The 24,985-nt window shown below is 46.4% G+C and overlaps 1 protein-coding gene across 3 annotated transcripts in view; it reads right to left on the reverse strand.

Moving 5' to 3' along the window:
- LOC143769183 (uncharacterized) overlaps positions 1–24,985 on the reverse strand; it is an 87,706-nt gene that overhangs the window by 42,331 nt on the left and 20,390 nt on the right. For 2 of the 3 annotated variants that reach the window (XM_077257749.1, XM_077257748.1), the window contains exon 3: positions 21,549–21,707. In XM_077257749.1, the coding sequence (XP_077113864.1) occupies positions 21,549–21,669 (121 nt within the window). In that variant the 5' untranslated portion in view covers positions 21,670–21,707. Of the gene's footprint in view, positions 1–14,310; positions 14,394–15,822; positions 15,866–21,548; positions 21,708–24,985 lie in introns of those variants that run through there. The other variant, XR_013214249.1, reaches the window with a different exon arrangement.

A 24,985-nucleotide genomic window follows, 5' to 3' on the forward strand; every position in this document is an offset into this window, starting at 1 on the left:
CTGATTAACTGCTGTTTTTAAACACATTGCTGGTTCCGGCCTACTAACGGTGTCTGCCCCTGCCTGGTGTTGCCCTCAACTGAATAAAGCTGAGCTTCAACCTTCTGGCTCTCATTAAGTGTTTTTTAAAAAACAAAATGGTGGTTAGGGCCTACTAACGGCTTCTGCCCCTCCCTGGTGTTGCCCTCAACTGAATAAAGCTGAGCTTCTACCTTCCGGCTCTGATTAACTGCTGTTTTTAAACACATTGCTGGTTCCGGCCTACTAACGGTGTCTGCCCCTGCCTGGTGTTGCCCTCAACTGAATAAAGCTGAGCTTCAACCTTCTGGCTCTCATTAAGTGTTTTTTAAAAAACAAAATGGTGGTTCCGGCCTACTAACGGTGTCTGCCCCTGCCTGGTGTTGCCCTCAACTGAATAAAGCTGAGCTTCAACCTTCTGGCTCTGATTAACTGCTGTTTTTAAACACATTGCTGGTTCCGGCCTACTAACGGTGTCTGCCCCTCCCTGGTGTTGCCCTCAACTGAATAAAGCTGAGCTTCTACCTTCCGGCTCTGATTAACTGCTGTTTTTAAACACATTGCTGGTTCCGGCCTACTAACGGTGTCTGCCCCTGCCTGGTGTTGCCCTCAACTGAATAAAGCTGAGCTTCAACCTTCTGGCTCTCATTAAGTGTTTTTTAAAAAACAAAATGGTGGTTAGGGCCTACTAACGGCTTCTGCCCCTCCCTGGTGTTGCCCTCAACTGAATAAAGCTGAGCTTCTACCTTCCGGCTCTGATTAACTGCTGTTTTTAAACACATTGCTGGTTCCGGCCTACTAACGGTGTCTGCCCCTCCCTGGTGTTGCCCTCAACTGAATAAAGCTGAGCTTCTACCTTCCGGCTCTGATTAACTGCTGTTTTTAAACACATTGCTGGTTCCGGCCTACTAACGGTGTCTGCCCCTGCCTGGTGTTGCCCTCAACTGAATAAAGCTGAGCTTCAACCTTCTGGCTCTCATTAAGTGTTTTTTAAAAAACAAAATGGTGGTTAGGGCCTACTAACGGCTTCTGCCCCTCCCTGGTGTTGCCCTCAACTGAATAAAGCTGAGCTTCTACCTTCCGGCTCTGATTAACTGCTGTTTTTAAACACATTGCTGGTTCCGGCCTACTAACGGTGTCTGCCCCTGCCTGGTGTTGCCCTCAACTGAATAAAGCTGAGCTTCAACCTTCTGGCTCTCATTAAGTGTTTTTTAAAAAACAAAATGGTGGTTCCGGCCTACTAACGGTGTCTGCCCCTGCCTGGTGTTGCCCTCAACTGAATAAAGCTGAGCTTCAACCTTCTGGCTCTGATTAACTGCTGTTTTTAAACACATTGCTGGTTCCGGCCTACTAACGGTGTCTGCCCCTGCCTGGTGTTGCCCTCAACTGAATAAAGCTGAGCTTCAACCTTCTGGCTCTCATTAAGTGTTTTTTAAAAAACAAAATGGTGGTTAGGGCCTACTAACGGCTTCTGCCCCTCCCTGGTGTTGCCCTCAACTGAATAAAGCTGAGCTTCTACCTTCCGGCTCTGATTAACTGCTGTTTTTAAACACATTGCTGGTTCCGGCCTACTAACGGTGTCTGCCCCTCCCTGGTGTTGCCCTCAACTGAATAAAGCTGAGCTTCTACCTTCCGGCTCTGATTAACTGCTGTTTTTAAACACATTGCTGGTTCCGGCCTACTAACGGTGTCTGCCCCTGCCTGGTGTTGCCCTCAACTGAATAAAGCTGAGCTTCAACCTTCTGGCTCTCATTAAGTGTTTTTTAAAAAACAAAATGGTGGTTAGGGCCTACTAACGGCTTCTGCCCCTCCCTGGTGTTGCCCTCAACTGAATAAAGCTGAGCTTCTACCTTCCGGCTCTGATTAACTGCTGTTTTTAAACACATTGCTGGTTCCGGCCTACTAACGGTGTCTGCCCCTGCCTGGTGTTGCCCTCAACTGAATAAAGCTGAGCTTCTACCTTCTGGCTCTCATTAAGTGTTTTTTAAAAAACAAAATGGTGGTTAGGGCCTACTAACGGCTTCTGCCCCTCCCTGGTGTTGCCTTCAACTGAATAAAGCTGAGCTTCTACCTTCCGGCTCTGATTAACTGCTGTTTTTAAACACATTGCTGGTTCCGGCCTACTAACGGTGTCTGCCCCTCCCTGGTGTTGCCCTCAACTGAATAAAGCTGAGCTTCTACCTTCCGGCTCTGATTAACTGCTGTTTTTAAACACATTGCTGGTTCCGGCCTACTAACGGTGTCTGCCCCTGCCTGGTGTTGCCCTCAACTGAATAAAGCTGAGCTTCAACCTTCTGGCTCTCATTAAGTGTTTTTTAAAAAACAAAATGGTGGTTAGGGCCTACTAACGGCTTCTGCCCCTCCCTGGTGTTGCCCTCAACTGAATAAAGCTGAGCTTCTACCTTCCGGCTCTGATTAACTGCTGTTTTTAAACACATTGCTGGTTCCGGCCTACTAACGGTGTCTGCCCCTGCCTGGTGTTGCCCTCAACTGAATAAAGCTGAGCTTCTACCTTCTGGCTCTCATTAAGTGTTTTTTAAAAAACAAAATGGTGGTTAGGGCCTACTAACGGCTTCTGCCCCTCCCTGGTGTTGCCTTCAACTGAATAAAGCTGAGCTTCTACCTTCCGGCTCTGATTAACTGCTGTTTTTAAACACATTGCTGGTTCCGGCCTACTAACGGTGTCTGCCCCTCCCTGGTGTTGCCCTCAACTGAATAAAGCTGAGCTTCTACCTTCCGGCTCTGATTAACTGCTGTTTTTAAACACATTGCTGGTTCCGGCCTACTAACGGTGTCTGCCCCTGCCTGGTGTTGCCCTCAACTGAATAAAGCTGAGCTTCAACCTTCTGGCTCTCATTAAGTGTTTTTTAAAAAACAAAATGGTGGTTCCGGCCTACTAACGGTGTCTGCCCCTGCCTGGTGTTGCCCTCAACTGAATAAAGCTGAGCTTCAACCTTCTGGCTCTCATTAAGTGTTTTTTAAAAAACAAAATGGTGGTTCCGGCCTACTAACGGTGTCTGCCCCTGCCTGGTGTTGCCCTCAACTGAATAAAGCTGAGCTTCAACCTTCTGGCTCTCATTAAGTGTTTTTTAAAAAACAAAATGGTGGTTAGGGCCTACTAACGGCTTCTGCCCCTCCCTGGTGTTGCCCTCAACTGAATAAAGCTGAGCTTCTACCTTCCGGCTCTGATTAACTGCTGTTTTTAAACACATTGCTGGTTCCGGCCTACTAACGGTGTCTGCCCCTGCCTGGTGTTGCCCTCAACTGAATAAAGCTGAGCTTCTACCTTCCGGCTCTGATTAACTGCTGTTTTTAAACACATTGCTGGTTCCGGCCTACTAACGGTGTCTGCCCCTGCCTGGTGTTGCCCTCAACTGAATAAAGCTGAGCTTCAACCTTCTGGCTCTCATTAAGTGTTTTTTAAAAAACAAAATGGTGGTTAGGGCCTACTAACGGCTTCTGCCCCTCCCTGGTGTTGCCCTCAACTGAATAAAGCTGAGCTTCTACCTTCCGGCTCTGATTAACTGCTGTTTTTAAACACATTGCTGGTTCCGGCCTACTAACGGTGTCTGCCCCTGCCTGGTGTTGCCCTCAACTGAATAAAGCTGAGCTTCAACCTTCTGGCTCTCATTAAGTGTTTTTTAAAAAACAAAATGGTGGTTCCGGCCTACTAACGGTGTCTGCCCCTGCCTGGTGTTGCCCTCAACTGAATAAAGCTGAGCTTCAACCTTCTGGCTCTGATTAACTGCTGTTTTTAAACACATTGCTGGTTCCGGCCTACTAACGGTGTCTGCCCCTCCCTGGTGTTGCCCTCAACTGAATAAAGCTGAGCTTCTACCTTCCGGCTCTGATTAACTGCTGTTTTTAAACACATTGCTGGTTCCGGCCTACTAACGGTGTCTGCCCCTGCCTGGTGTTGCCCTCAACTGAATAAAGCTGAGCTTCAACCTTCTGGCTCTCATTAAGTGTTTTTTAAAAAACAAAATGGTGGTTAGGGCCTACTAACGGCTTCTGCCCCTCCCTGGTGTTGCCCTCAACTGAATAAAGCTGAGCTTCTACCTTCCGGCTCTGATTAACTGCTGTTTTTAAACACATTGCTGGTTCCGGCCTACTAACGGTGTCTGCCCCTCCCTGGTGTTGCCCTCAACTGAATAAAGCTGAGCTTCTACCTTCCGGCTCTGATTAACTGCTGTTTTTAAACACATTGCTGGTTCCGGCCTACTAACGGTGTCTGCCCCTGCCTGGTGTTGCCCTCAACTGAATAAAGCTGAGCTTCAACCTTCTGGCTCTCATTAAGTGTTTTTTAAAAAACAAAATGGTGGTTAGGGCCTACTAACGGCTTCTGCCCCTCCCTGGTGTTGCCCTCAACTGAATAAAGCTGAGCTTCTACCTTCCGGCTCTGATTAACTGCTGTTTTTAAACACATTGCTGGTTCCGGCCTACTAACGGTGTCTGCCCCTGCCTGGTGTTGCCCTCAACTGAATAAAGCTGAGCTTCAACCTTCTGGCTCTCATTAAGTGTTTTTTAAAAAACAAAATGGTGGTTCCGGCCTACTAACGGTGTCTGCCCCTGCCTGGTGTTGCCCTCAACTGAATAAAGCTGAGCTTCAACCTTCTGGCTCTGATTAACTGCTGTTTTTAAACACATTGCTGGTTCCGGCCTACTAACGGTGTCTGCCCCTGCCTGGTGTTGCCCTCAACTGAATAAAGCTGAGCTTCAACCTTCTGGCTCTCATTAAGTGTTTTTTAAAAAACAAAATGGTGGTTAGGGCCTACTAACGGCTTCTGCCCCTCCCTGGTGTTGCCCTCAACTGAATAAAGCTGAGCTTCTACCTTCCGGCTCTGATTAACTGCTGTTTTTAAACACATTGCTGGTTCCGGCCTACTAACGGTGTCTGCCCCTCCCTGGTGTTGCCCTCAACTGAATAAAGCTGAGCTTCTACCTTCCGGCTCTGATTAACTGCTGTTTTTAAACACATTGCTGGTTCCGGCCTACTAACGGTGTCTGCCCCTGCCTGGTGTTGCCCTCAACTGAATAAAGCTGAGCTTCAACCTTCTGGCTCTCATTAAGTGTTTTTTAAAAAACAAAATGGTGGTTAGGGCCTACTAACGGCTTCTGCCCCTCCCTGGTGTTGCCCTCAACTGAATAAAGCTGAGCTTCTACCTTCCGGCTCTGATTAACTGCTGTTTTTAAACACATTGCTGGTTCCGGCCTACTAACGGTGTCTGCCCCTCCCTGGTGTTGCCCTCAACTGAATAAAGCTGAGCTTCTACCTTCCGGCTCTGATTAACTGCTGTTTTTAAACACATTGCTGGTTCCGGCCTACTAACGGTGTCTGCCCCTGCCTGGTGTTGCCCTCAACTGAATAAAGCTGAGCTTCAACCTTCTGGCTCTCATTAAGTGTTTTTTAAAAAACAAAATGGTGGTTCCGGCCTACTAACGGTGTCTGCCCCTGCCTGGTGTTGCCCTCAACTGAATAAAGCTGAGCTTCAACCTTCTGGCTCTCATTAAGTGTTTTTTAAAAAACAAAATGGTGGTTCCGGCCTACTAACGGTGTCTGCCCCTGCCTGGTGTTGCCCTCAACTGAATAAAGCTGAGCTTCAACCTTCTGGCTCTCATTAAGTGTTTTTTAAAAAACAAAATGGTGGTTAGGGCCTACTAACGGCTTCTGCCCCTCCCTGGTGTTGCCCTCAACTGAATAAAGCTGAGCTTCTACCTTCCGGCTCTGATTAACTGCTGTTTTTAAACACATTGCTGGTTCCGGCCTACTAACGGTGTCTGCCCCTGCCTGGTGTTGCCCTCAACTGAATAAAGCTGAGCTTCAACCTTCTGGCTCTCATTAAGTGTTTTTTAAAAAACAAAATGGTGGTTAGGGCCTACTAACGGCTTCTGCCCCTCCCTGGTGTTGCCCTCAACTGAATAAAGCTGAGCTTCTACCTTCCGGCTCTGATTAACTGCTGTTTTTAAACACATTGCTGGTTCCGGCCTACTAACGGTGTCTGCCCCTGCCTGGTGTTGCCCTCAACTGAATAAAGCTGAGCTTCAACCTTCTGGCTCTCATTAAGTGTTTTTTAAAAAACAAAATGGTGGTTCCGGCCTACTAACGGTGTCTGCCCCTGCCTGGTGTTGCCCTCAACTGAATAAAGCTGAGCTTCAACCTTCTGGCTCTCATTAAGTGTTTTTTAAAAAACAAAATGGTGTTTAGGGCCTACTAACGGTGTCTGCCCCTCCCTGGTGTTGCCCTCAACTGAATAAAGCTGAGCTTCAACCTTCTGGCTCTCATTAAGTGTTTTTTTAAAAAACAAAATGGTGGTTAGGGCCTACTAACGGTGTCTGCCCCTCCCTGGTGTTGTCCTCAACTGAACAAAGCTGAGCTTCCACATTCTGGCTTTCGGCCTATACTATCAGATATTAAACTGCATTTGGCCTACTAGTGTGGTTAGGCCCTTGAAACAGTGTCTGCTGCTCTTGGGTTTGCTACTCCACTGAACAAAGCAATGCCGCCTGTTTAGTCCTGTTACCAATTTTGATCTGCATTTAGCCTACTTTATTCTTTGGCCCTATATCTGTTTCCTCATCATCCTGCCCATTGCCCAGCCACTGCTAGATGAGTCTGCTGGTACATTGACCTAGACCACTACATTCCCCTTGTACTCTACACAGCCAGAATCTGACCCTGCTGAAAGTAAGGTTCCCCTTCCCGCATATTATACCACCTTACACAGGGACAAAGAGGAAGGTGCAGATGAAAGTGCAGGTTCCTTCATCAGGTGGGGGGGCATACTCGTTGGCGACGTCACTGGCACAGGGCCACTCAGAGTACGCAAAAGTGTCGCTGCTGGTGGGAGGCGCCCCCGCCATGCAAACACACCGCCGTACTTTGAGGGGCCCTGTGCCAGTGCCAATGCGAACGAGTGGGCCCCCCCTGCTTGCTCAGGATCACAGCACTTGCAACGTTGAAATACTTACCTCTCCCTGCTCCACCGCCATGACGTAGTCCATGTTTCCTGGGCCCACTAAAACCTTGAACCAGCCCTACCCCCACAACTTTTGCCAAATGACCCCCAATTTCCAGTGCCCAACTATTATTATAAAGTTAATTAAGATTGACAAGCTTCAGAAAACAAGAATGGATGTTTTTGGCAGTAAAATGTGCACTGTAGGTGTTTTCCTGGCCTCCACTCACTGCCGGCTATGCTTCCCCATTGACTTGCATTGGGTTTCGTGTTTCGGTCGATCCCCGACTTTTAGCGATAATCGGCCGACTTCACTCGACTCGACTCTGGACTAAATCGGGTTTCACAAAACCAGACTCGATCTTAAAAAAATGAAAGTCGCTCAACCCTAGTCTTGACGGATCACAAGAATCTGACTTATCTCGAGTCTGCCAAGCGGTTGAATCCTAGACAGGCTCCATGGTCGCTGTTTTTCTCCCGCTTCAATTTTGTGGTTTCGTACCTTCCGGGTTCTAAGAATGTGAAGGCTGATGCCCTTTCAAGGAGTTTTGTGCTTGATTCTCCGGGAGTTCCTGAGCCGGCTGGTATTCTCAAAGAGGGGGTAATTTTGTCTGCCATCTCCCCTGATTTGCGGCGGGTGCTGCAGGAGTTTCAGGCTGATAGACCTGACCGTTGCCCAGCGGAGAAGCTGTTTGTCCCTGATAGATGGACTAGTAGAGTTATCTCTGAGGTTCATTGTTCGGTGTTGGCTGGTCATCCTGGAATCTTTGGTACCAGAGATTTGGTGGCTAGATCCTTTTGGTGGCCTTCCTTGTCACGAGATGTGCGTTCTTTTGTGCAGTCCTGTGGGACTTGTGCTCGGGCTAAGCCCTGCTGTTCTCGTGCCAGTGGGTTGCTTTTGCCCTTGCTGGTCCCGAAAAGGCCCTGGACGCATATTTCCATGGATTTTATTTCAGATCTCCCTGTCTCTCAGAGGATGTCAGTTATCTGGGTGGTTTGTGATCGCTTCTTTAAGATGGTCCATTTGGTACCTTTGCCTAAATTGCCTTCCTCCTCTGATTTGGTTCCATTGTTTTTCCAGCATGTGGTTCGTTTACATGGCATTCTGGAGAACATCGTGTCGGACAGAGGTTCCCAGTTTGTTTCGAGATTTTGGCGGTCCTTTTGTGCTAAGATGGGCATTGATTTGTCTTTTTCTTCAGCTTTCCATCCTCAGACAAATGGCCAAACTGAACGAACCAATCAGACTTTGGAAACATATCTGAGATGCTTTGTTTCTGCTGATCAGGATGATTGGGTGTCCTTCTTGCCTTTGGCTGAGTTCGCCCTTAATAATCGGGCCAGCTCGGCCACTTTGGTTTCGCCTTTTTTCTGTAATTCTGGTTTCCACCCTCGTTTTTCTTCAGGGCAGGTTGAGCCTTCGGACTGTCCTGGTGTGGATTCTGTGGTGGACAGGTTGCAGCAAATTTAGACTCACGTAGTGGACAATTTGACATTGTCCCAGGAGAAGGCTCAACGTTTCGCTAACCGCCGTCGCTGTGTTGGTCCCCGACTTCGTGTTGGGGATTTGGTTTGGTTGTCGTCTCGTTATGTTCCTATGAAGGTTTCGTCTCCTAAGTTTAAGCCTCGTTTCATTGGTCCTTATAAGATTTCTGAAATTCTTAATCCTGTGTCATTTCGTTTGGACCTTCCAGCTTCTTTCGCCATCCATAATGTGTTCCATAGGTCGTTGTTGCGGAGATATGTGGCGCCTATGGTTCCCTCCGTTGATCCTCCTGCCCCGGTGTTGGTTGAGGGGGAGTTGGAGTATGTGGTGGAGAAGATTTTGGATTCTCGTATTTCGAGACGGAAACTTCAGTACCTAGTCAAGTGGAAAGGTTATGGTCAGGAGGATAATTCCTGGGTGGTTGCCTCTGATGTTCATGCTGCCGATCTTGTTCGTGCCTTTCATTTGGCTCGTCCGGAGCGGCCTGGAGGCTCTGGTGAGGGTTCGGTGACCCCTCCTCAAGGGGGGGTACTGTTGTGAATTCTGTTCTCGAACTCACTCCGGTGGTTATGAATGGTAGTTCGGCGAGTTCTGTCCATGGACTCCCTCTGGTGGCTGTGAGTGGAGCTCAAACAACAAAACGTTTCGGTCTCAAACTGGACCTTCTTCAGTCACAGGCTTTGCCTAGTCAGCCGTTTACAGACTAATATTCTGCATCTTCATGGAAATTACCAATTATTTGCCTACACGGCACATTTTCCTCCAAACCTCTGCATAGCACGTAACTGAAGAAGGTCCAGTTTGAGACCGAAACGTTTTTTTGTTGCTGACAATAAAATAAATCTCCAGATAAATAAGTTGAGTGCCAGGTTTATCTTTATATATGGATCGGTGTGTGTGACACCGATCCAGCGATGCGTTCGCTTGTAACCAGGGTAAACATCGGGTTACTAAGCGCAGGGCCGCGCTTAGTAACCCGATGTTTACCCTGGTTACCATCGTAAATGTAAAAAAAACAAAACCGTACATACTCACATTCCGGTGTCCGTCAGGTCCCTAGCCGTCTGCTTCCCGCACTGACTGACTGCCGGCCGGAAAGTAAAAGCAGAGCACAGCGGTGACGTCACCGCTGTGCTCTGCTTTCACTTTACGGCCGGCACTCAGTCAGTGCAGGAAGCAGACGGCGAGGGACCTGACGGACACCGGAATGTGAGTATGTACGTTTTTTTTTTTTTTACATTTACGATGGTAACCAGGGTAAACATCGGGTTACTAAGCTCGGCCCTGCGCTTAGTAATGCAGCGCCCCCACTGCCGCAGGGCCGAGGGGTACCCGGTACCGGGCCTCTGAGTCTCTGCTCTGGGGTTGTCACGGTGGCTAGGCCCCGGTCCGTGACCCTGCCGAGGGGTGCACAGTATCTGATAGATGTAGATGATGGTAGTGGTGGTAGTGGTGCGGTGCAGTAAATAACGAGGACACCAGGTTGCAGTCTCTTTACCTCTTTACTGAAGATCTCTGGGTCCTCAGTCCGGAATACGGTTCACCAGGCTGCACAAGTCCGGCCGGTCCAATGGCACCTCCAGAGTTCTCTTTGCAGGTGGAAATCTGTGCCTTCCTGCTAGCGCTATGTGTTGTGGTCCTCCCCTGCTGTGCTTACGGGATAGTACCCCACAACTGTTGTGTCTGTTTCTGATGTTCCCTCACAACTCGTTCGGATGATGTTCTTCTCCTCCGTCTCTCCCTGATGTTCTGGTTAGGAGTTAGGACGGCACCCGTATGATGAGTAGGCTCGGAGCTCTTCCGGGACCCTAGAGTCGCCCCTCTCCTAGTGCGCCCCCCATGTCTTCATAGGTGATATATGTGAGACAACCCGCCTGAGACTGACTGTCCTGCCGTTGGTTTGAAGTATTGCTTGGAGCTAGATATATAAATACTTCCTCGGCGTTCCGGACACCGGTTGTGCGCCTCAGTAGGATGTTGCCTCGGTCTTACAGCACGACTCCTACTGGTATTTCTCCTCTTGCTTTGATCTCGTTTCTCACTCAGCACAATATATCTCGCTTCTAATCCTTTCTTAGGGCACCGCCGCTATGCTGAGCAGGCACGGTCCCGTGACGTTCTTCCTTGTTGCCAGGCCTCTGTCTGGGTCCCAAACCTGACAGGGACCCTACTGAATCTTCCCCCACAACACCCTCTGCCACAAGGTGTTGCCTGGTCCAACCCAGTCAGCTTTCTCTCCTAACTTCCTGCCTGACCCCCAGTTTACCCACAGTGGTGTGGAGTGGCCTAATAAATAGCACCCTTAGCTCCCCCTGGAGGCCCGACTGTGAAATGTATTGGTGTATGTGATACCTGGTCAGATGAACTCCTTCAGTGCCATCAGACGTACCATAGCCCCCCTTAGCGGCGGAGCCACAGTACTGCAACGACCAGGACTCTGGGGCGCTGCAGTAACCCGATGTTTACCCTGGTTACCCGGGGACTTCGGCATCGTTGGTCGCTGGAGAGCTGTCTGTGTGACAGCTCCCCAGTGACCACACAACGACTTACCAACGATCACGGCCAGGTCGTATCGCTGGTCGTGATCGTTGGTAAATCGTTTTGTGTAACGGTACCCTTAGACTTTCTGGTCTTCTTCCTCCATCCACTGCTGTCACCTGCACTACTCCATCTTTGTGGTCACAGTGAATCAGGATCCACCTCATCAGAAACATTTTCTAGGACGTATGAAGGTCTTTGCTCCATCTGTGCCTCTTCTTGGTTTTCTTCTTCCAGTACATTGTAACATCCAGCAATTATTGCCAGCACCAGAGGTGCAAAGGTTCTTTGTACTGTGGTAACTTTTCTGGAGGGATCCACAGAGGTATTTTTTTTTATGGTCACGAAACCTTCCTCATCCACACTGGACACTTCGGATTAACCCCTTCCCGACCTTTGACACAGCGTATGCGTCATGAAAACCTGTGCCAATCCGACCTGTGACGCAGCATATGCATCATGGTCGGATCGCGCTCCTGCAGGCCGGGTGACAGGGTTAACTGTAATTTCACCCGACCAGCAGGGACAGGGGGAGTGGTACAATCCAGCCATGGCTGATGCTGCAATAGCATCAGCCATGGCTGGAAATCGCGATCTGCCCCCCTCCACCAATCTTGTCCCCACGGTCATCCGTCCTGTAATTGCTGTCCTCCGCTCCCCTCCATCCTCCTGTCTGCTCCCCCCGCAGTCCGATCCCTCCCCCTGCTGTCCGATCCCCCCCCTCATACTTACCGACCTCCGGTGTCCCTCCCGGTGTCCGTCCGTGTGCTCTATGGGCGCCGCCATCTTCCAAAATGGCAGGCGCATGCGCACTGCGCCCGTCGAATCTGCCGGGCGGCAGATTTGTTACAGGTACATTTTGATCGCTGTGATAGAACCTATCACAGCGATCAAAATTAAAAAATAATAAATAAACCCCCCCCCCCTTTATCACCCCAATAGGTAGGGACAATAATAAAATAAAGAAAATATTTTTTTTTATTTTTTTTTTTTACACTAGGGCTAGGGTTAGGGTTAGGGTTAGGGCTAGGGTTAGGGCTAGAACTAAGGTTAGGGTTAGAATTAGGGTACGTGCACACGGTGCGGATTTGGCTGCGGATCCGCAGCGGATTGGCTGCTGCGGATTCGTAGCAGTTTCCCATCAGGTTTACAGTACCATGTAAACCTATGGCAAACCAAATCCGCTGTGCCCATGGTGGGAAAAATACTGCACAGAAACGTTGTGCTGTATTTTCCGCAGCATGTCAATTCTTTGTGCGGATTCCGCAGCGTTTTACACCTGTTCCTCAATAGGAATCCGCATGTGAAATCCGCACAAAAAACACTGGAAATCCGCTGTAAATCCGCAGGTAAAACGCAGTGCCTTTTTCCTGCGGATTTTTCAAAAATGGTGGGGAAAAATCTCACACGAATCCGCAACATGGGCACATAGCCTTAGGGTTAGGGTTGGAATTAGAGTTAGGGTTGGAATTAGGGCTAGAGTTGGAAATAGGGTTAAGATTAGGCTGTGGTTAGGGTTATGGTTAGGGTCAGGAGTGTGTTGGGGATAGGGTTGGGTTAGGGTTGGGATTAGGGTTAGGGGTGTGTTGGGGTTGGGGTTGTGGTTAGGGGTGTGTTGGGGTTAGGGTTGTGATTAGGGTTATGGCTAGAGTTAGGGTTAGGGGTGTGTTGGGGTTAGTGTTGGCGTTAGAATTGAGGGGTTTCCACTGTTTAGGCACATCAGGGGTCTCCAAACGCAACATGGCGCCACCATTGATTCCAGTCAATCTATGGGGTAACAGCATGCTCAGGACAAACTGGGCAACAATTATTGGGGTCCAATTTCTCCTGCTACCCTTGTGAAAATAAAAAACTGGTTGCTAAAACATAATTTTAGAAGAAAGAAAAATGATTTTTTATTTTCACGGCTCTGCGTTGTAAACTTCTGTGAAGCACTTGGGGGTTCAAAGTGCTCACCACATATCTAGATAAGTTCCTTGGGGGGTCTAGTTTCCACAATGGGGTCACTTGTGGGGGTTTCTACTGTTTAGGCACATCAGGGGCTCTGCAAACGCAACATGACGCCTGCAGACCATTCCATCAAGTCTGCATTTCAAAAATCACTACTTCCCTTCCGAGCCCCGTCGTGTGCCAAAACAAAGGTTTACCCCCACATATGGGGTATCAGTGTACTCAAGACAAACTGGGCAACAACTATTGGGGTCCAATTTCGCCTGTTACCCTTGTGAAAATAAAAAATTGCTTGCTAAAACATCATTTTTGAGGAAAGAATAATGATTTTTTATTTTCATGGCACTGCGTTGTAAACTTCTATGAAACACTTGGGAGTTCAAAGTGCTCTCCACATATCTAGATAAGTTCCTTGGGGGGTCTAGTTTCCAAAATGGGGTCAAGTGTGGGGGGTTTCTACTGTTTAGGCACATCAGGGGCTCTGCAAACGCAACGTGACGCCCGCAGACCATTCCATCAAAGTCTGCATTTCAAAAGTCACTACTTCCCTTCTGAGCCCCGACGTGTGCACAAACAGTGGTTTACCCCCACATATGGGGTATCAGCGTACTCAGGACAAGCTGGGCAACAACTATTGGGGTCCAATTTCTCCTGCTACCCTTGTGAAAATAAAAAATGCTTGCTAAAACATCATTTTTGAGAAAAGGAAAATGATTTTTTATTTTCACAGCTCTGCGTTGTAAACTTCTGTGAAGCACTTGGGGGTTCAAAGTGCTCACCACATATCTAGATAAGTTCCTTGGGGGGTCTAGTTTCCACAATGGGGTCACTTGTGGGGGGTTTCTACTGTTTAGGCACATCAGGGGCTCTGCAAACGCAACATGATGCCCCCAGACAATGGCGGACACTGACAGCTTTGGGCCCCTGTGCAAGAAATGTGTCTGGGCCCCCCTCCCTGCCCAGCATCATACCTCCCAAGTTTTTAAGATGGGAAAGAGGGAAAAAGTGTTGCGCGCCGCGGCACATTTTAGGCCACGCCTCTGGCCACACCCCTTCATAACTAGTCACACCCATATCCACGTCCCAACCACATTTAGCACTGCTGATCACACTGTTTTATAAAGAATAATTATAAACAAAAAAATATGGCCACACAGTTCTCCATACTGTATATTGGCTGCACATGATGCTCCATACTGTATATTGACCGCACATGATGCTCCATACTGTATAATGACCGCACATGATGCTCCATACTGTATAATGGCCGCACATGATGCTCCATAGTGTTTAAAAGTTTAAAATGGGGCCCCAAATGCTAGCATATTGCACATCATACAGAAGCATTTCGGTTGTATTTACCTGCGCTGATCTCAGGCCGCTAAACGAGTGTGATCAACAATACTGAAGTCATGGACGCTTGTTTCCCTGCCTCTTTCCACCATCTGAGAAAGAATGAAGGGGACAGAACGATCACTAATAGATCACTACAGATCACCATACAGCATCATGTTATCAGCAGCACATCTACAGTTCACACCAGGCGATGTGCTGCTGAGAACAAGGATTTTTATTCCAGCATAAACAATCCAATCACCCAATTAATATGCAGCATTTTGCTTGTTTAGTATAATACACCCCATAGTCCTCCATATAGTATTATACACTTCCCATAGTCCTCCATATAGTATTATACACTTCCCATAGTCCTCCATATAGTATACAGCACTGACCACAGTAGTATACAGCAGAGCCCACAGTAGTGTACAGCAGAGCCCACAGTAGTGTACAGCAGAGCCCACAGTAGTGTACAGCAGAGCCCACAGTAGTGTACAGCAGAGCCCACAGTAGTGTACAGCAGAGCCCACAGTAGTATACAGCAGAGCCCACAGTAGTATACAACAGAGCCCACAGTAGTATACAGCAGAGCCCACAGTAGTATACAGCAGAGCCCACAGTAGTATACAGCAGAGACCACAGTAACAGCACAGGGCTCAGTAGTATACAGGACTGCTTACACAGTAGTATACAGCAGAGCCCACAGTAGTATACAGCAGAGCCCACAGTAGTATACAGCAGAGCCCACAGTAACAGCACAGGGCTCAGTAGTATACAGCGCTGCCTACACAGTAGTATACAGCAGAGCCCACAGTAGTATACAGCAGAGCCCATAGTAACAGCACAGGGCTCAGTAGTATACAGCACTGCCCACAGTAGTATACAGCAGAGCCCACAGTAGTATACAGCACAGCCCACAGTAACAGCACAGGGCTCAGTAGTATACAGCAGAGCCCACAGTAGTATACAGCAGAGCCCACAGTAGTATACAGCAGAGCCCACAGTAACAGCACAGGGCTCAGTAGTATACAGCACTGCCCACAGTAGTATACAGCAGAGCCCACAGTAGTATACAGCACAGCCCACAGTAACAGCACAGGGCTCAGTAGTATACAGTACTGCCCACAGTAGTATACAGCAGAGCCCACAGTAGTATACAGCAGAGCCCACAGTAACAGCACAGGGCTCAGTAGTATACAGTACTGCCCACAGTAGTATACAGCAGAGCCCACAGTAGTATACAGCAGAGCCCACAGTAGTATACAGCAGAGCCCACAGTAACAGCAGAGGGCTCAGTAGTATACAGCACTGCCCACAGTAGTATACAGCAGAGCCCACAGTAGTATAAAGCACAGCCCACAGTAACAGCACAGGGCTCAGTAGTATACAGCACTGCCCACAGTAGTATACAGCAGAACCCACAATAGTATACAGCATGCTCATCCCCCCTTCCCTCCCCTCCCCACCTCTCCTCTCCTCTCCTGAGAATGGCCCCACAGTCCAGTAACAAAAGAAAACAAAACACAAGCTCCTCACCTCTCCACACATGCCCGCGCTGCTCCCTGCTCCTGTGTCAGTGGCCGCCGCTGCTCTGCCTGGGACACAGTGAGTGCGCGCGCACCCGCTGTGTCAGAGGCAGAGCGGGGAATGATGGGAGAGGGGGCGTCGTCAGGTGATGCTCTCTCCTCCATCATTGCATTGAACTGTACCGGCAGACGCCGGTATAGTTCAATGCGGCGGGGGAGTCGGCGCTGGCGGCAGGCGGGCCCCCCTGCCTCACAGGGGCCCCATAGCGGCTGCGTGACTTGCCGCTAGCTGGGGGCCCCTGGGGGAGTGGGGGCCCCAGGCAGCTGCCTGGTCTGCCTGCCCCTAACGCCGGCCCTGCCTGCAAGGGCCCCCCTCCACCTCCGGGCCCCGGTGCGGCTGCACCGGTTGAACCGGCGGTAGGTCCGCCCCTGCCCCCAGACCATTCCATCAAAGTCTGCATTTCAAAAGTCACTACTTCCCTTCCGAGCCCTGACGTGTGCACAAACAGTGGTTTACCCCCACATATGGGGTATCAGTGTACTCAGGACAAACTGCGCAACAACTTTTGGGGTCCAATTTCTACTGTTACTTTTGTGAAAATAAAAAATTGCGGGCTAAAAAATAATTTTTGAGGAAAAAAATTATTTTTTATTTTCACGGTTCTGCGTTATAAACTTCTGTGAAGCACTTGGGGGTTTAAAGTGTCACCGCACATCTATATTAGTTCCATGGGAGGTCTAGTTTCCAAAATGGGGTCACAAGTGGGGAAGCTCCAATGTTTAGGCACACAGGGGCTCTCCAAACGCTAATGATTGGAGCTAATTTTTCATTCAAAAAGTCAAATGGCGCTCCTTCCCTTCCGAGCCCTGCCGTGTGCCCAAACAGTGGTTTACCCCCACATGTGAGCTATCAGTGTACTCAGGAGAAATTGCCCAATAAATTTTAGGATCCACTTTATCCTGTTGCCCATGTGAAAATGAACAAATTGAGGCTAAAAGAAATTTTTTTGTGAAAAAAAAGTACTTTTTCATTTTTACGGATCAATTTGTAAAGCACCTTGGGGTTCAAAGTGCTCACTATGCATCTAAATAAGTTCCTTGGGGGGTCTAGTTTCCAAAATGGGGTCACTTGTGGGGGAGCTCCAATGCTTAGGCACACAGGGGCTCTCCAAACGCGATATGGTGTCCGCTAAAGATTGGAGCCAATTTTTAATTGAAAAAGTCAAATGGCGCTCCTTCCCTTCCGAGCCCTGTCGTGCGCCCAAACAGTGCTTCCCCCCCACATATGGGGTATCAGCATACTCAGGACAAATTGTACAATAACTTTTGGGGTCCAGTTTCTCTTTTTACCCTTGGGAAAATAAAAAAATTGTTGCTAAAACATCATTTTTGTGACTAAAAAGTTAAATGTTCATTTTTTCCTTCCATGTTGCTTCTGCTGCTGTGAAGCACCTGAAGGGTTAATAAACTTCTTGAATGTGGTTTTGAGCACGATGAGGGGTGCAGTTTTTAGAATGGTGTCACTTTTGGGTATTTTCAGCCATATAGACCCCTCAAACTGACTTCAAATGTGAGGTGGTCCCTAAAAAAAATGGTTTTGTAAATTTCGTTGTAAAAATGAGAAATCGCTGGTCAAATTTTAACCCTTATAACTTCCTAGAAAAAAAACATTTTGTTTCCAAAATTGTGCTGATGTAAAGTAGACATGTGGGTAATGTTATTTATTAACTATTTTGTGTCACATAACTCTCTCATTTAACAGAATAAAAATTCAAAATTTGAAAATTGCGAAATTTTCAAAATTTTAGCCAAATTTCCATTTTTCTCACAAATAAACGCAAAAATTATCGACCTAAATTTACCACTAACGTGAACCCCAATATGTCACGAAAAAACAATCTCAGAACCGCTAGGATCCGTTGAAGCATTCCTGAGTTATTACCTCATAAAGGGACACTGGTCAGAATTTAAAAAAAACGGCCAGGTCATTAAGGTCAAAATAGGCTGGGTCATGAAGGGGTTAATTACTTCTACAGATGTACTGGGCTGATGTTTGGATGTTTGGTGACAGATTTTCTGGAAACCTTGAGTCTTTCCTTAGCGACTGGTATATTAGGCCCTACTTTAGTGGCTGAACATAGTTTTGATCTTGCTTTAGTGGCTGGTCGTAGTTTAGGCTTTTCTATAGTGGCTGATAGAAGTTTAAGTCCTTCTTCAGTGACTGGTGGTAGTTTAGGTTTTTCTTCAGTGGCTGGGGGTGCTAGTAGTGCAGCATCCATCAGTAATACAGGTTCTTGAGCAGGTATACTATAACTTCTATCCTCATCAGTGCTGGTTTATGGGACTTCATCAGTATCGCTGGTGGCATCTTCCTTCATAACTTCTAAGGAGATCTGGTCACTATATTTATTATGTTCTGCATGTTGGCATTTCCAGAACGTATGTCCTAGTCCTGAGCACAGGTTACAGATAACGTGCTCTGTGAATTTGTCCTCTGTATGTCCAAGCTGTCCACATAATGAGCATGTTATATGACAGCAGTTCATGGCGACATGCTTTCCCCCACATCTATGGCACAGACGTGGCTGACCGGGGTAGTATCATATCCCCCTCTCTGAACCCAGGTAGAAGGAAAGTGGCAGATGTATGGTTACACCGCTCTCCTGTATAAGCTGGATTTTCACAGAATACCCTTGGTTCCATATCTGCTCCTCATCATAGATCTTCTCAGGATGACTTCCTACTATGCACTGCCGGCTCAGCCAGTGCTGCAGATCCGCAAGCACTACCACAACAGAATAGTTGCCGTTATTTCTTGCGGCTTATATAGCTGAATACAATGGGGATGATCTCAGATCTCATCCTCTCTAGTGTCATCATAGATGTTCCAGAGCAGATCGAGATCACACTGGAGATTAAAGCTCATGTCATAGTTCCTGCTGGATGGGACATGGATCAGAGCGTAGACCTCAGACACCTAAGGCCATGTGCTCACAATCAGGAAATAGCAGTGCTTTGGCTGCAACGTATTTTCGCTGCGTCCAAAACACTAAGTTCTAATCACGCAGGTAAATTAAAATTTACCACATCTAGTGAATGGCTATGGGTGAGACTACACAGCGGAGCCTAGCATCTCTGCTGCAGGTGATTAACATGCTGCAGCTCATAAACCAGCACCGCGGGTCAGTTTACGCAGCAATAGTAGCAAAGTGGGCATGGGATTTCTATAAATCGCATCCACTTTTGGTCTGACCAAAGACCGAAACAATGATTGAATACCCTGCAGTAAATAAATAGTATAGTGCATGAACATAATATACTGTACTTCGTTAACATGTTTTTTGATTAAAAAAAAGTGCAAAAGCCATCCCGCATCGTCAAAGCAACCGTAATTGGGACAGTCCTCTTATATTAAAAACCTTACCATTTGTCAATTGACATGCATGTGACTAAGGGCTGAGATTTCTGTCACGTTAGGCTCTGGCATCTCAGTGAACTGTGCTATCCTCCCTTTGCTGGATCCTGAACCAAAGAGTCCGCAAAAGACACCGGAGACTAATCGTCGACGCCAGGACTCTGCTCATTGACATCATCGGGACTGCACCGGACACACTACAACTGTTGTTGGCGCCATTCCCTATCCTGTGGACATGGCATACTGGACGTCGTCAGGACCGGATAAGCCACACCTTGAGAACTGTTGTTATTGTAGTACCTTGCATTTTCCCCAAACTGCGTATCCTTTATCCCTTAATACCCCTGTTTCCCCACCTTCCTTCCTGCGTGGACTATATACCTGTTAGTAGTAAATACGTTAACCCTTGCTCTGCCTCCTGTCCGTTACTGCATCCCGCAACCTGCTCACACAGGCGCGGGATTCCGGGGCCATAACTGATGTGCATGGGAAGGTGGGGGTAGTATTATAATGAGGACAGGAAGCAGGCATTTTTTCCAGGCACCACACGCCCCGGAACCTGGAAGAAATCATTATCATAAAGACAGAATATAACATTTCTCAAAAACAAGACTATTAATTGTCTGCGCAGTCATCGGTAGGAACCATGTGCACATAGCAATGACTGCAGGGAGTAAGTGGTGGGGTGCACCTTATCGTCGCACACGTCGGAGGTCACTAGAGCGAAAGTCCCCTGCGCAGAAGATCCCTGAATGCAGTGCCCACCACAGAAGGGAGGGTGAGTTATGTATTATGGACAGCGTGCAGGCCGCAGGTACAAGGATTCCGGGGCCATAACTGATGTGCATGAGAAGGTGGGGGTAGTATTATAATCAGGACAGGAAGCAGGGATTTCTTCCAGGCACCACACACCCTGGAGCCTGGAAGAAATCATCAGCATACAGAAAAAATAGAACATTTCTCCACAACATGACCATTAATATGAATCATACAGGTATAGTTACATAGTTACATAGTTAGTAAGGCCGAAAAAAGACATTTGTCCATCCAGTTCAGCCTATATTCCATCATAATAAATCCCCAGATCTACGTCCTTCTACAGAACCTAATAATTGTATGATACAATATTGTTCTGCTCCAGGAAGACATCCAGGCCTCTCTTGAACCCCTCAACTGAGTTCGCCATCACCACCTCCTCAGGCAAGCAATTCCAGATTCTCACTGCCCTAACAGTAAAGAATCCTCTTCTATTTTGGTGGAAAAACCTTCTCTCCTCCAGACGCAAAGAATGCCCCCTTGTGCCCGTCACCTTCCTTGGTATAAACAGATCCTCAGCGAGATATTTGTATTGTCCCCTTATATACTTATACATGGTTATTAGATCGCCCCTCAGTCGTCTTTTTTCTAGACTAAATAATCCTAATTTCGCTAATCTATCTGGGTATTGTAGTTCTCCCATCCCCTTTATTAATTTTGTTGCCCTCCTTTGTACTCTCTCTAGTTCCATTATATCCTTCTTGAGCACCGGTGCCCAAAACTGGACACAGTACTCCATGTGCGGTCTAACTAGGGATTTGTACAGAGGCAGTATAATGCCTCTAGTACTAGTCTAACATTTCTGTTACCTGTATACCCATATTAATAAGTCATACACATCCCGGGGGTGACAGATTCCCTTTAAACTTCATGATCTCGTTCAGAAGAACTGTCCCAATGTAAATTATAGATAGGATGCTCTCCTCTGGTCCTGTGTACTTTATCCTGACAGCGTTCCTCCCTTGAGGGGGAGGGTCATTGTCATCTGACATTGTAGAATAGCCTTCTGAACTGATGTTGCAATAATGCACCGATCCACTACTGATTATTGCACAATGTTATCTCTCACCCTTTCCTCCGCAGCATTCCCAACATTTTCTGATGCCACAGACCACTCACATTCTGTAGCTGATTCAAGAGCTGCACTTCTCACCTGACTTCGTAGCTCCACAATACCATGCACAGTTTTATATTTAGTGACTTTATTACCAATGAAGCAATTTCTACTCGCAGTCTGGGATCTGGATCCCCCCTTTTTCACCATAGACCAAGTCTCCATTGTGGGAACAGGGTTTAAATCTGTGTGTCCAATTTTTCTCTCCGTATAACCAGCTCTTGTCTGCAGTCATCCAGGCACTCACACTTCATCAGTTTTATCTTTGGATCAGTGTCTTTCATAATTTCGTCTTTTAGTTTGCTGATTTGCAATTCCAGATTAAAAATACTTTGCCTTGTAACTTTAGCATTTAATCTACCAAGAGAACAAGTAGGTTTAGAAGACTCACCAGCCACCATTTCCAGCTTTCCATTACCATCAGGTCCATACTGCAGGCCAGACGCCAGACTCGGGGCTTTTCCTGGATCATCAGCCCAGCTTCCCTCCCCTTTACCTGGGTCAGAAGCCATGCCTCCGCCCTGCTGGGAGCTCACAAACACACGCCAATCTATGGACAAGAATAGGACTACTGTAATACTGCTCCCTATGTGCAAGAATATAACTACTATAATATTGCTCCTATGTACAAGAATATAACTATTATAATACTGCCCCTATGTACAAGAATATAACTACTATAATACTGCCCCTTATGTACAAGAATATAACTACTATAATACTGATCCTATGTAAAAGAATATAACTACTATAATACTGTCTCTTATGTACAAGAATATAACTATTATAATACTGCCCTCTATGTACAAGAATATAACTACTAGAATATTGCCCGCTATGTACAAAAATATAACTACTCTAATACTGCCCCTATGTACAAAAATACAACTACTATAATACTGTATCCTATGTACAAGAATATAACTACTATAATACTGCCCCCTATGTAAAGCAATATAACTACTATAATACTGCCCCTATGTACAAGAATATAACTACTATAATACTGCCCTCTATGTACAAGAATATAACTACCATAATACTGCCCTCTATGTACAAGAATATAACTACTCTAATACTGCCCCCTATGTACAAGAATATAACTACTATAATACTGTATCCTATGCACAAGAGTATAACTACTATAATACTGCCCTCTATGTAAAAGAATATAACTACTATAATACTGCCCCCTATGTAAAGCAATATAACTACTATAATACTGCCCCGATGTACAAGAATATAACTACTATAATACTGCCCTCTGTGTACAAGAATATAACTACTATAATACTGCCCCTATGTACAAGAATATAACTACTATAATACTGTCCACTATGTACAAGAATATAACTACTATAATACTGCCTGTCTGTGCAAGAATATAACTACAAAATACTGCTCCTATGTACAAAAATATAACTACAATAATACTGCCTCTATGTACAAGAATATAACTACTATAATACTGCCCTCTATATACAAGAATATAACTATTATAATACTGCCTCTATATACAAGAATATAACTACAATACTGCTCCTTTGTACAAAAATATAACTACTATAATACTGCCCCTATGCACAAGAATACAACTACTATAATACTTCCCCTATGGACAAGAATATAACTACAATAATACTGCCCCCTATGTACAAGAATATTGCTACTGTAATACTGTCCCCTTTATACAAGGAGCAAGGATATAACTACTATATTACAGCCCCTATGTACAAGAATATAACTACTGTAATACTGTCCCTATGTACAAGAATACAACTACTGTAATACTGTCCCTATGTACAAGAATATAACTACAATACTGCTCTTATGGAGAAGAATATAACTGCTATAATACTTTATATGAATAAAGCTACAATTACACTGCTTCCAATGTACTAGAATATACTGGTAATAACTGCTGTTTTAAAGTATATGGGTTTCTTTCTCTGGGGCAAATGTATCCGTATACGGTGATCCCTATTATTCATGAAGGAGTTTTCCTCATTTTTCTAATTCTCAGTACAATTATTGCTATGTTCTTCTCAGGAGACGGTGGAATTATCGTTATGAATGGACTGTATGGAGACTCCATCCTTCTCCCCACCCTTCATTGCCCTTCATGGGGACACTTTTTGGCCCCTTGCCTGGGTTCCGCTCTGTCTGGGGAGGTAGTGGCTGCTGTTTGTGCTGCTTGGTCTCAACAGGAGCTCTGTGTTCTTAATGCAGATGTTCTTGAAGAGATCTTTAACTATGTAGGAGCCGGCGCGTGTCTGGGGTTACTCTCTCCACTCTATGCGTTTTTAACCCATTGGTTTCTATAGCCCATGTAGCCAGCTAGGAGTTAAACTCCAGAGCCGCCTGCGACTGTACAGCCTTTATTAAATAAATCCTGTGACAGTGATGGATGGGACGCCGTCTCAGCTCTGCTATATGTTTATCTGCTAAGGATTGTTCCTTTTTAATGTCCTATATTGTGAGAAGCCATTTCCATATCCGCTATTAGAACTTGTAACGCAGCGCCATATTCCCGGACTGGAGCGTTCAGCTGTAAATAAGTCATATTGGAATACATTGTAGTTTAGCTGAGCAAAGGAGAATTTCCATTTGGAATCTGGCTGCCATTTTTAGATAAGCTCATAGGTTTTGCTGACCATAGCAGTAAATGATCGAATTTATATTTTCTCCAATTTACGGTCGTCTGTTCTCAGACAGCAACTTTGGATATCATGGAACTTGGGCTTTGATGCATAAAATCTGCATATTAAGGATATTATGGGCTCCGCTGAGCCATCTAATAAATGTCAACTGGGTCTGTAATTCTGCTCTAATTAATTTAATATATCTATATAGGGGGTTGGAGATCCAGCGTTGCGTCTCTGCTGCTGTCCCGTCCATTATTGCAGGCAGGGCTGATGTGAGTCAATATCTGAGCTCAGCCCGAGTTGACGACACAAGGTGCTCCCTGTTTGGCTGCAGCGTTGTTAACATGTCAGCGCTGCAGACAGCGTCAGACACTGGGGACAGTGGCGGTGATTCAGTACTGGACCTGGGAAAGGTGAATACAAAAGCAGTGGTTTTTTAAACAAACTGCAACGAGTGGAGAGGACTTTCCAAAATTTGAAACCTCCTTCAACATAAAAATCTATTTAAAATGAGACACCCCAAGTGGTGGCTGCAGGTAGCACTACAAGCCCCAGAGCAAAGCGAGACCAGCTTAATAGTAGGTACTCCCCAATTACTTTTGTAGTTCTTCTTTACAGAGCATTAAGATATTTTCTTCTTACACTAAGATCCAAAAGCCAGGCATAGACAGTTACACAATACATTCTTGATGCCTTCAGTACTTTTCATGCTTCTGGATTGAATACTTCATATTGTGTTCAGGGGTCGGCGTCTCTTTCCGCTGAGCCATAACACATGCACCTTTTCTTTGGGTGCTTCATTTCTGTTATCTTTGTTTCAGTCGGTTATGTTTAACTGGTATTTTTTATTTACTGTTTGTCTGCCCTATCACCTTTCGGGTGCAGCTTTATATACCTTCCCCTGCTGATGTCTCCTGCTGGTTATAGACTTTGCTGTAGTTTTTGTTGGTTGCAGTTGCTTTGTGATTCCTTTATTCCTCAGGGAATTGCTTCTCTAGCGATACCAGAAGCTGGTAATGTGAGTAAGCCGTCTTCGAGTGGGGGTGCCTTTGTGTTATCTTACGGAGCCAACCTCCACAGTCAGGCAGGCACAGACCATAGTCAGAGAAGGGCTTTACCTAGTCTGAACAGGGACCTGTCAGGTTCAGGTACTTGTCTGTTGTGAATTCTGTTCTCGAGCTCC

Source organism: Ranitomeya variabilis, chromosome 4 (genome assembly GCF_051348905.1).
Source record: "Ranitomeya variabilis isolate aRanVar5 chromosome 4, aRanVar5.hap1, whole genome shotgun sequence".
Taxonomy (NCBI): Eukaryota; Metazoa; Chordata; class Amphibia; order Anura; family Dendrobatidae; genus Ranitomeya; species Ranitomeya variabilis.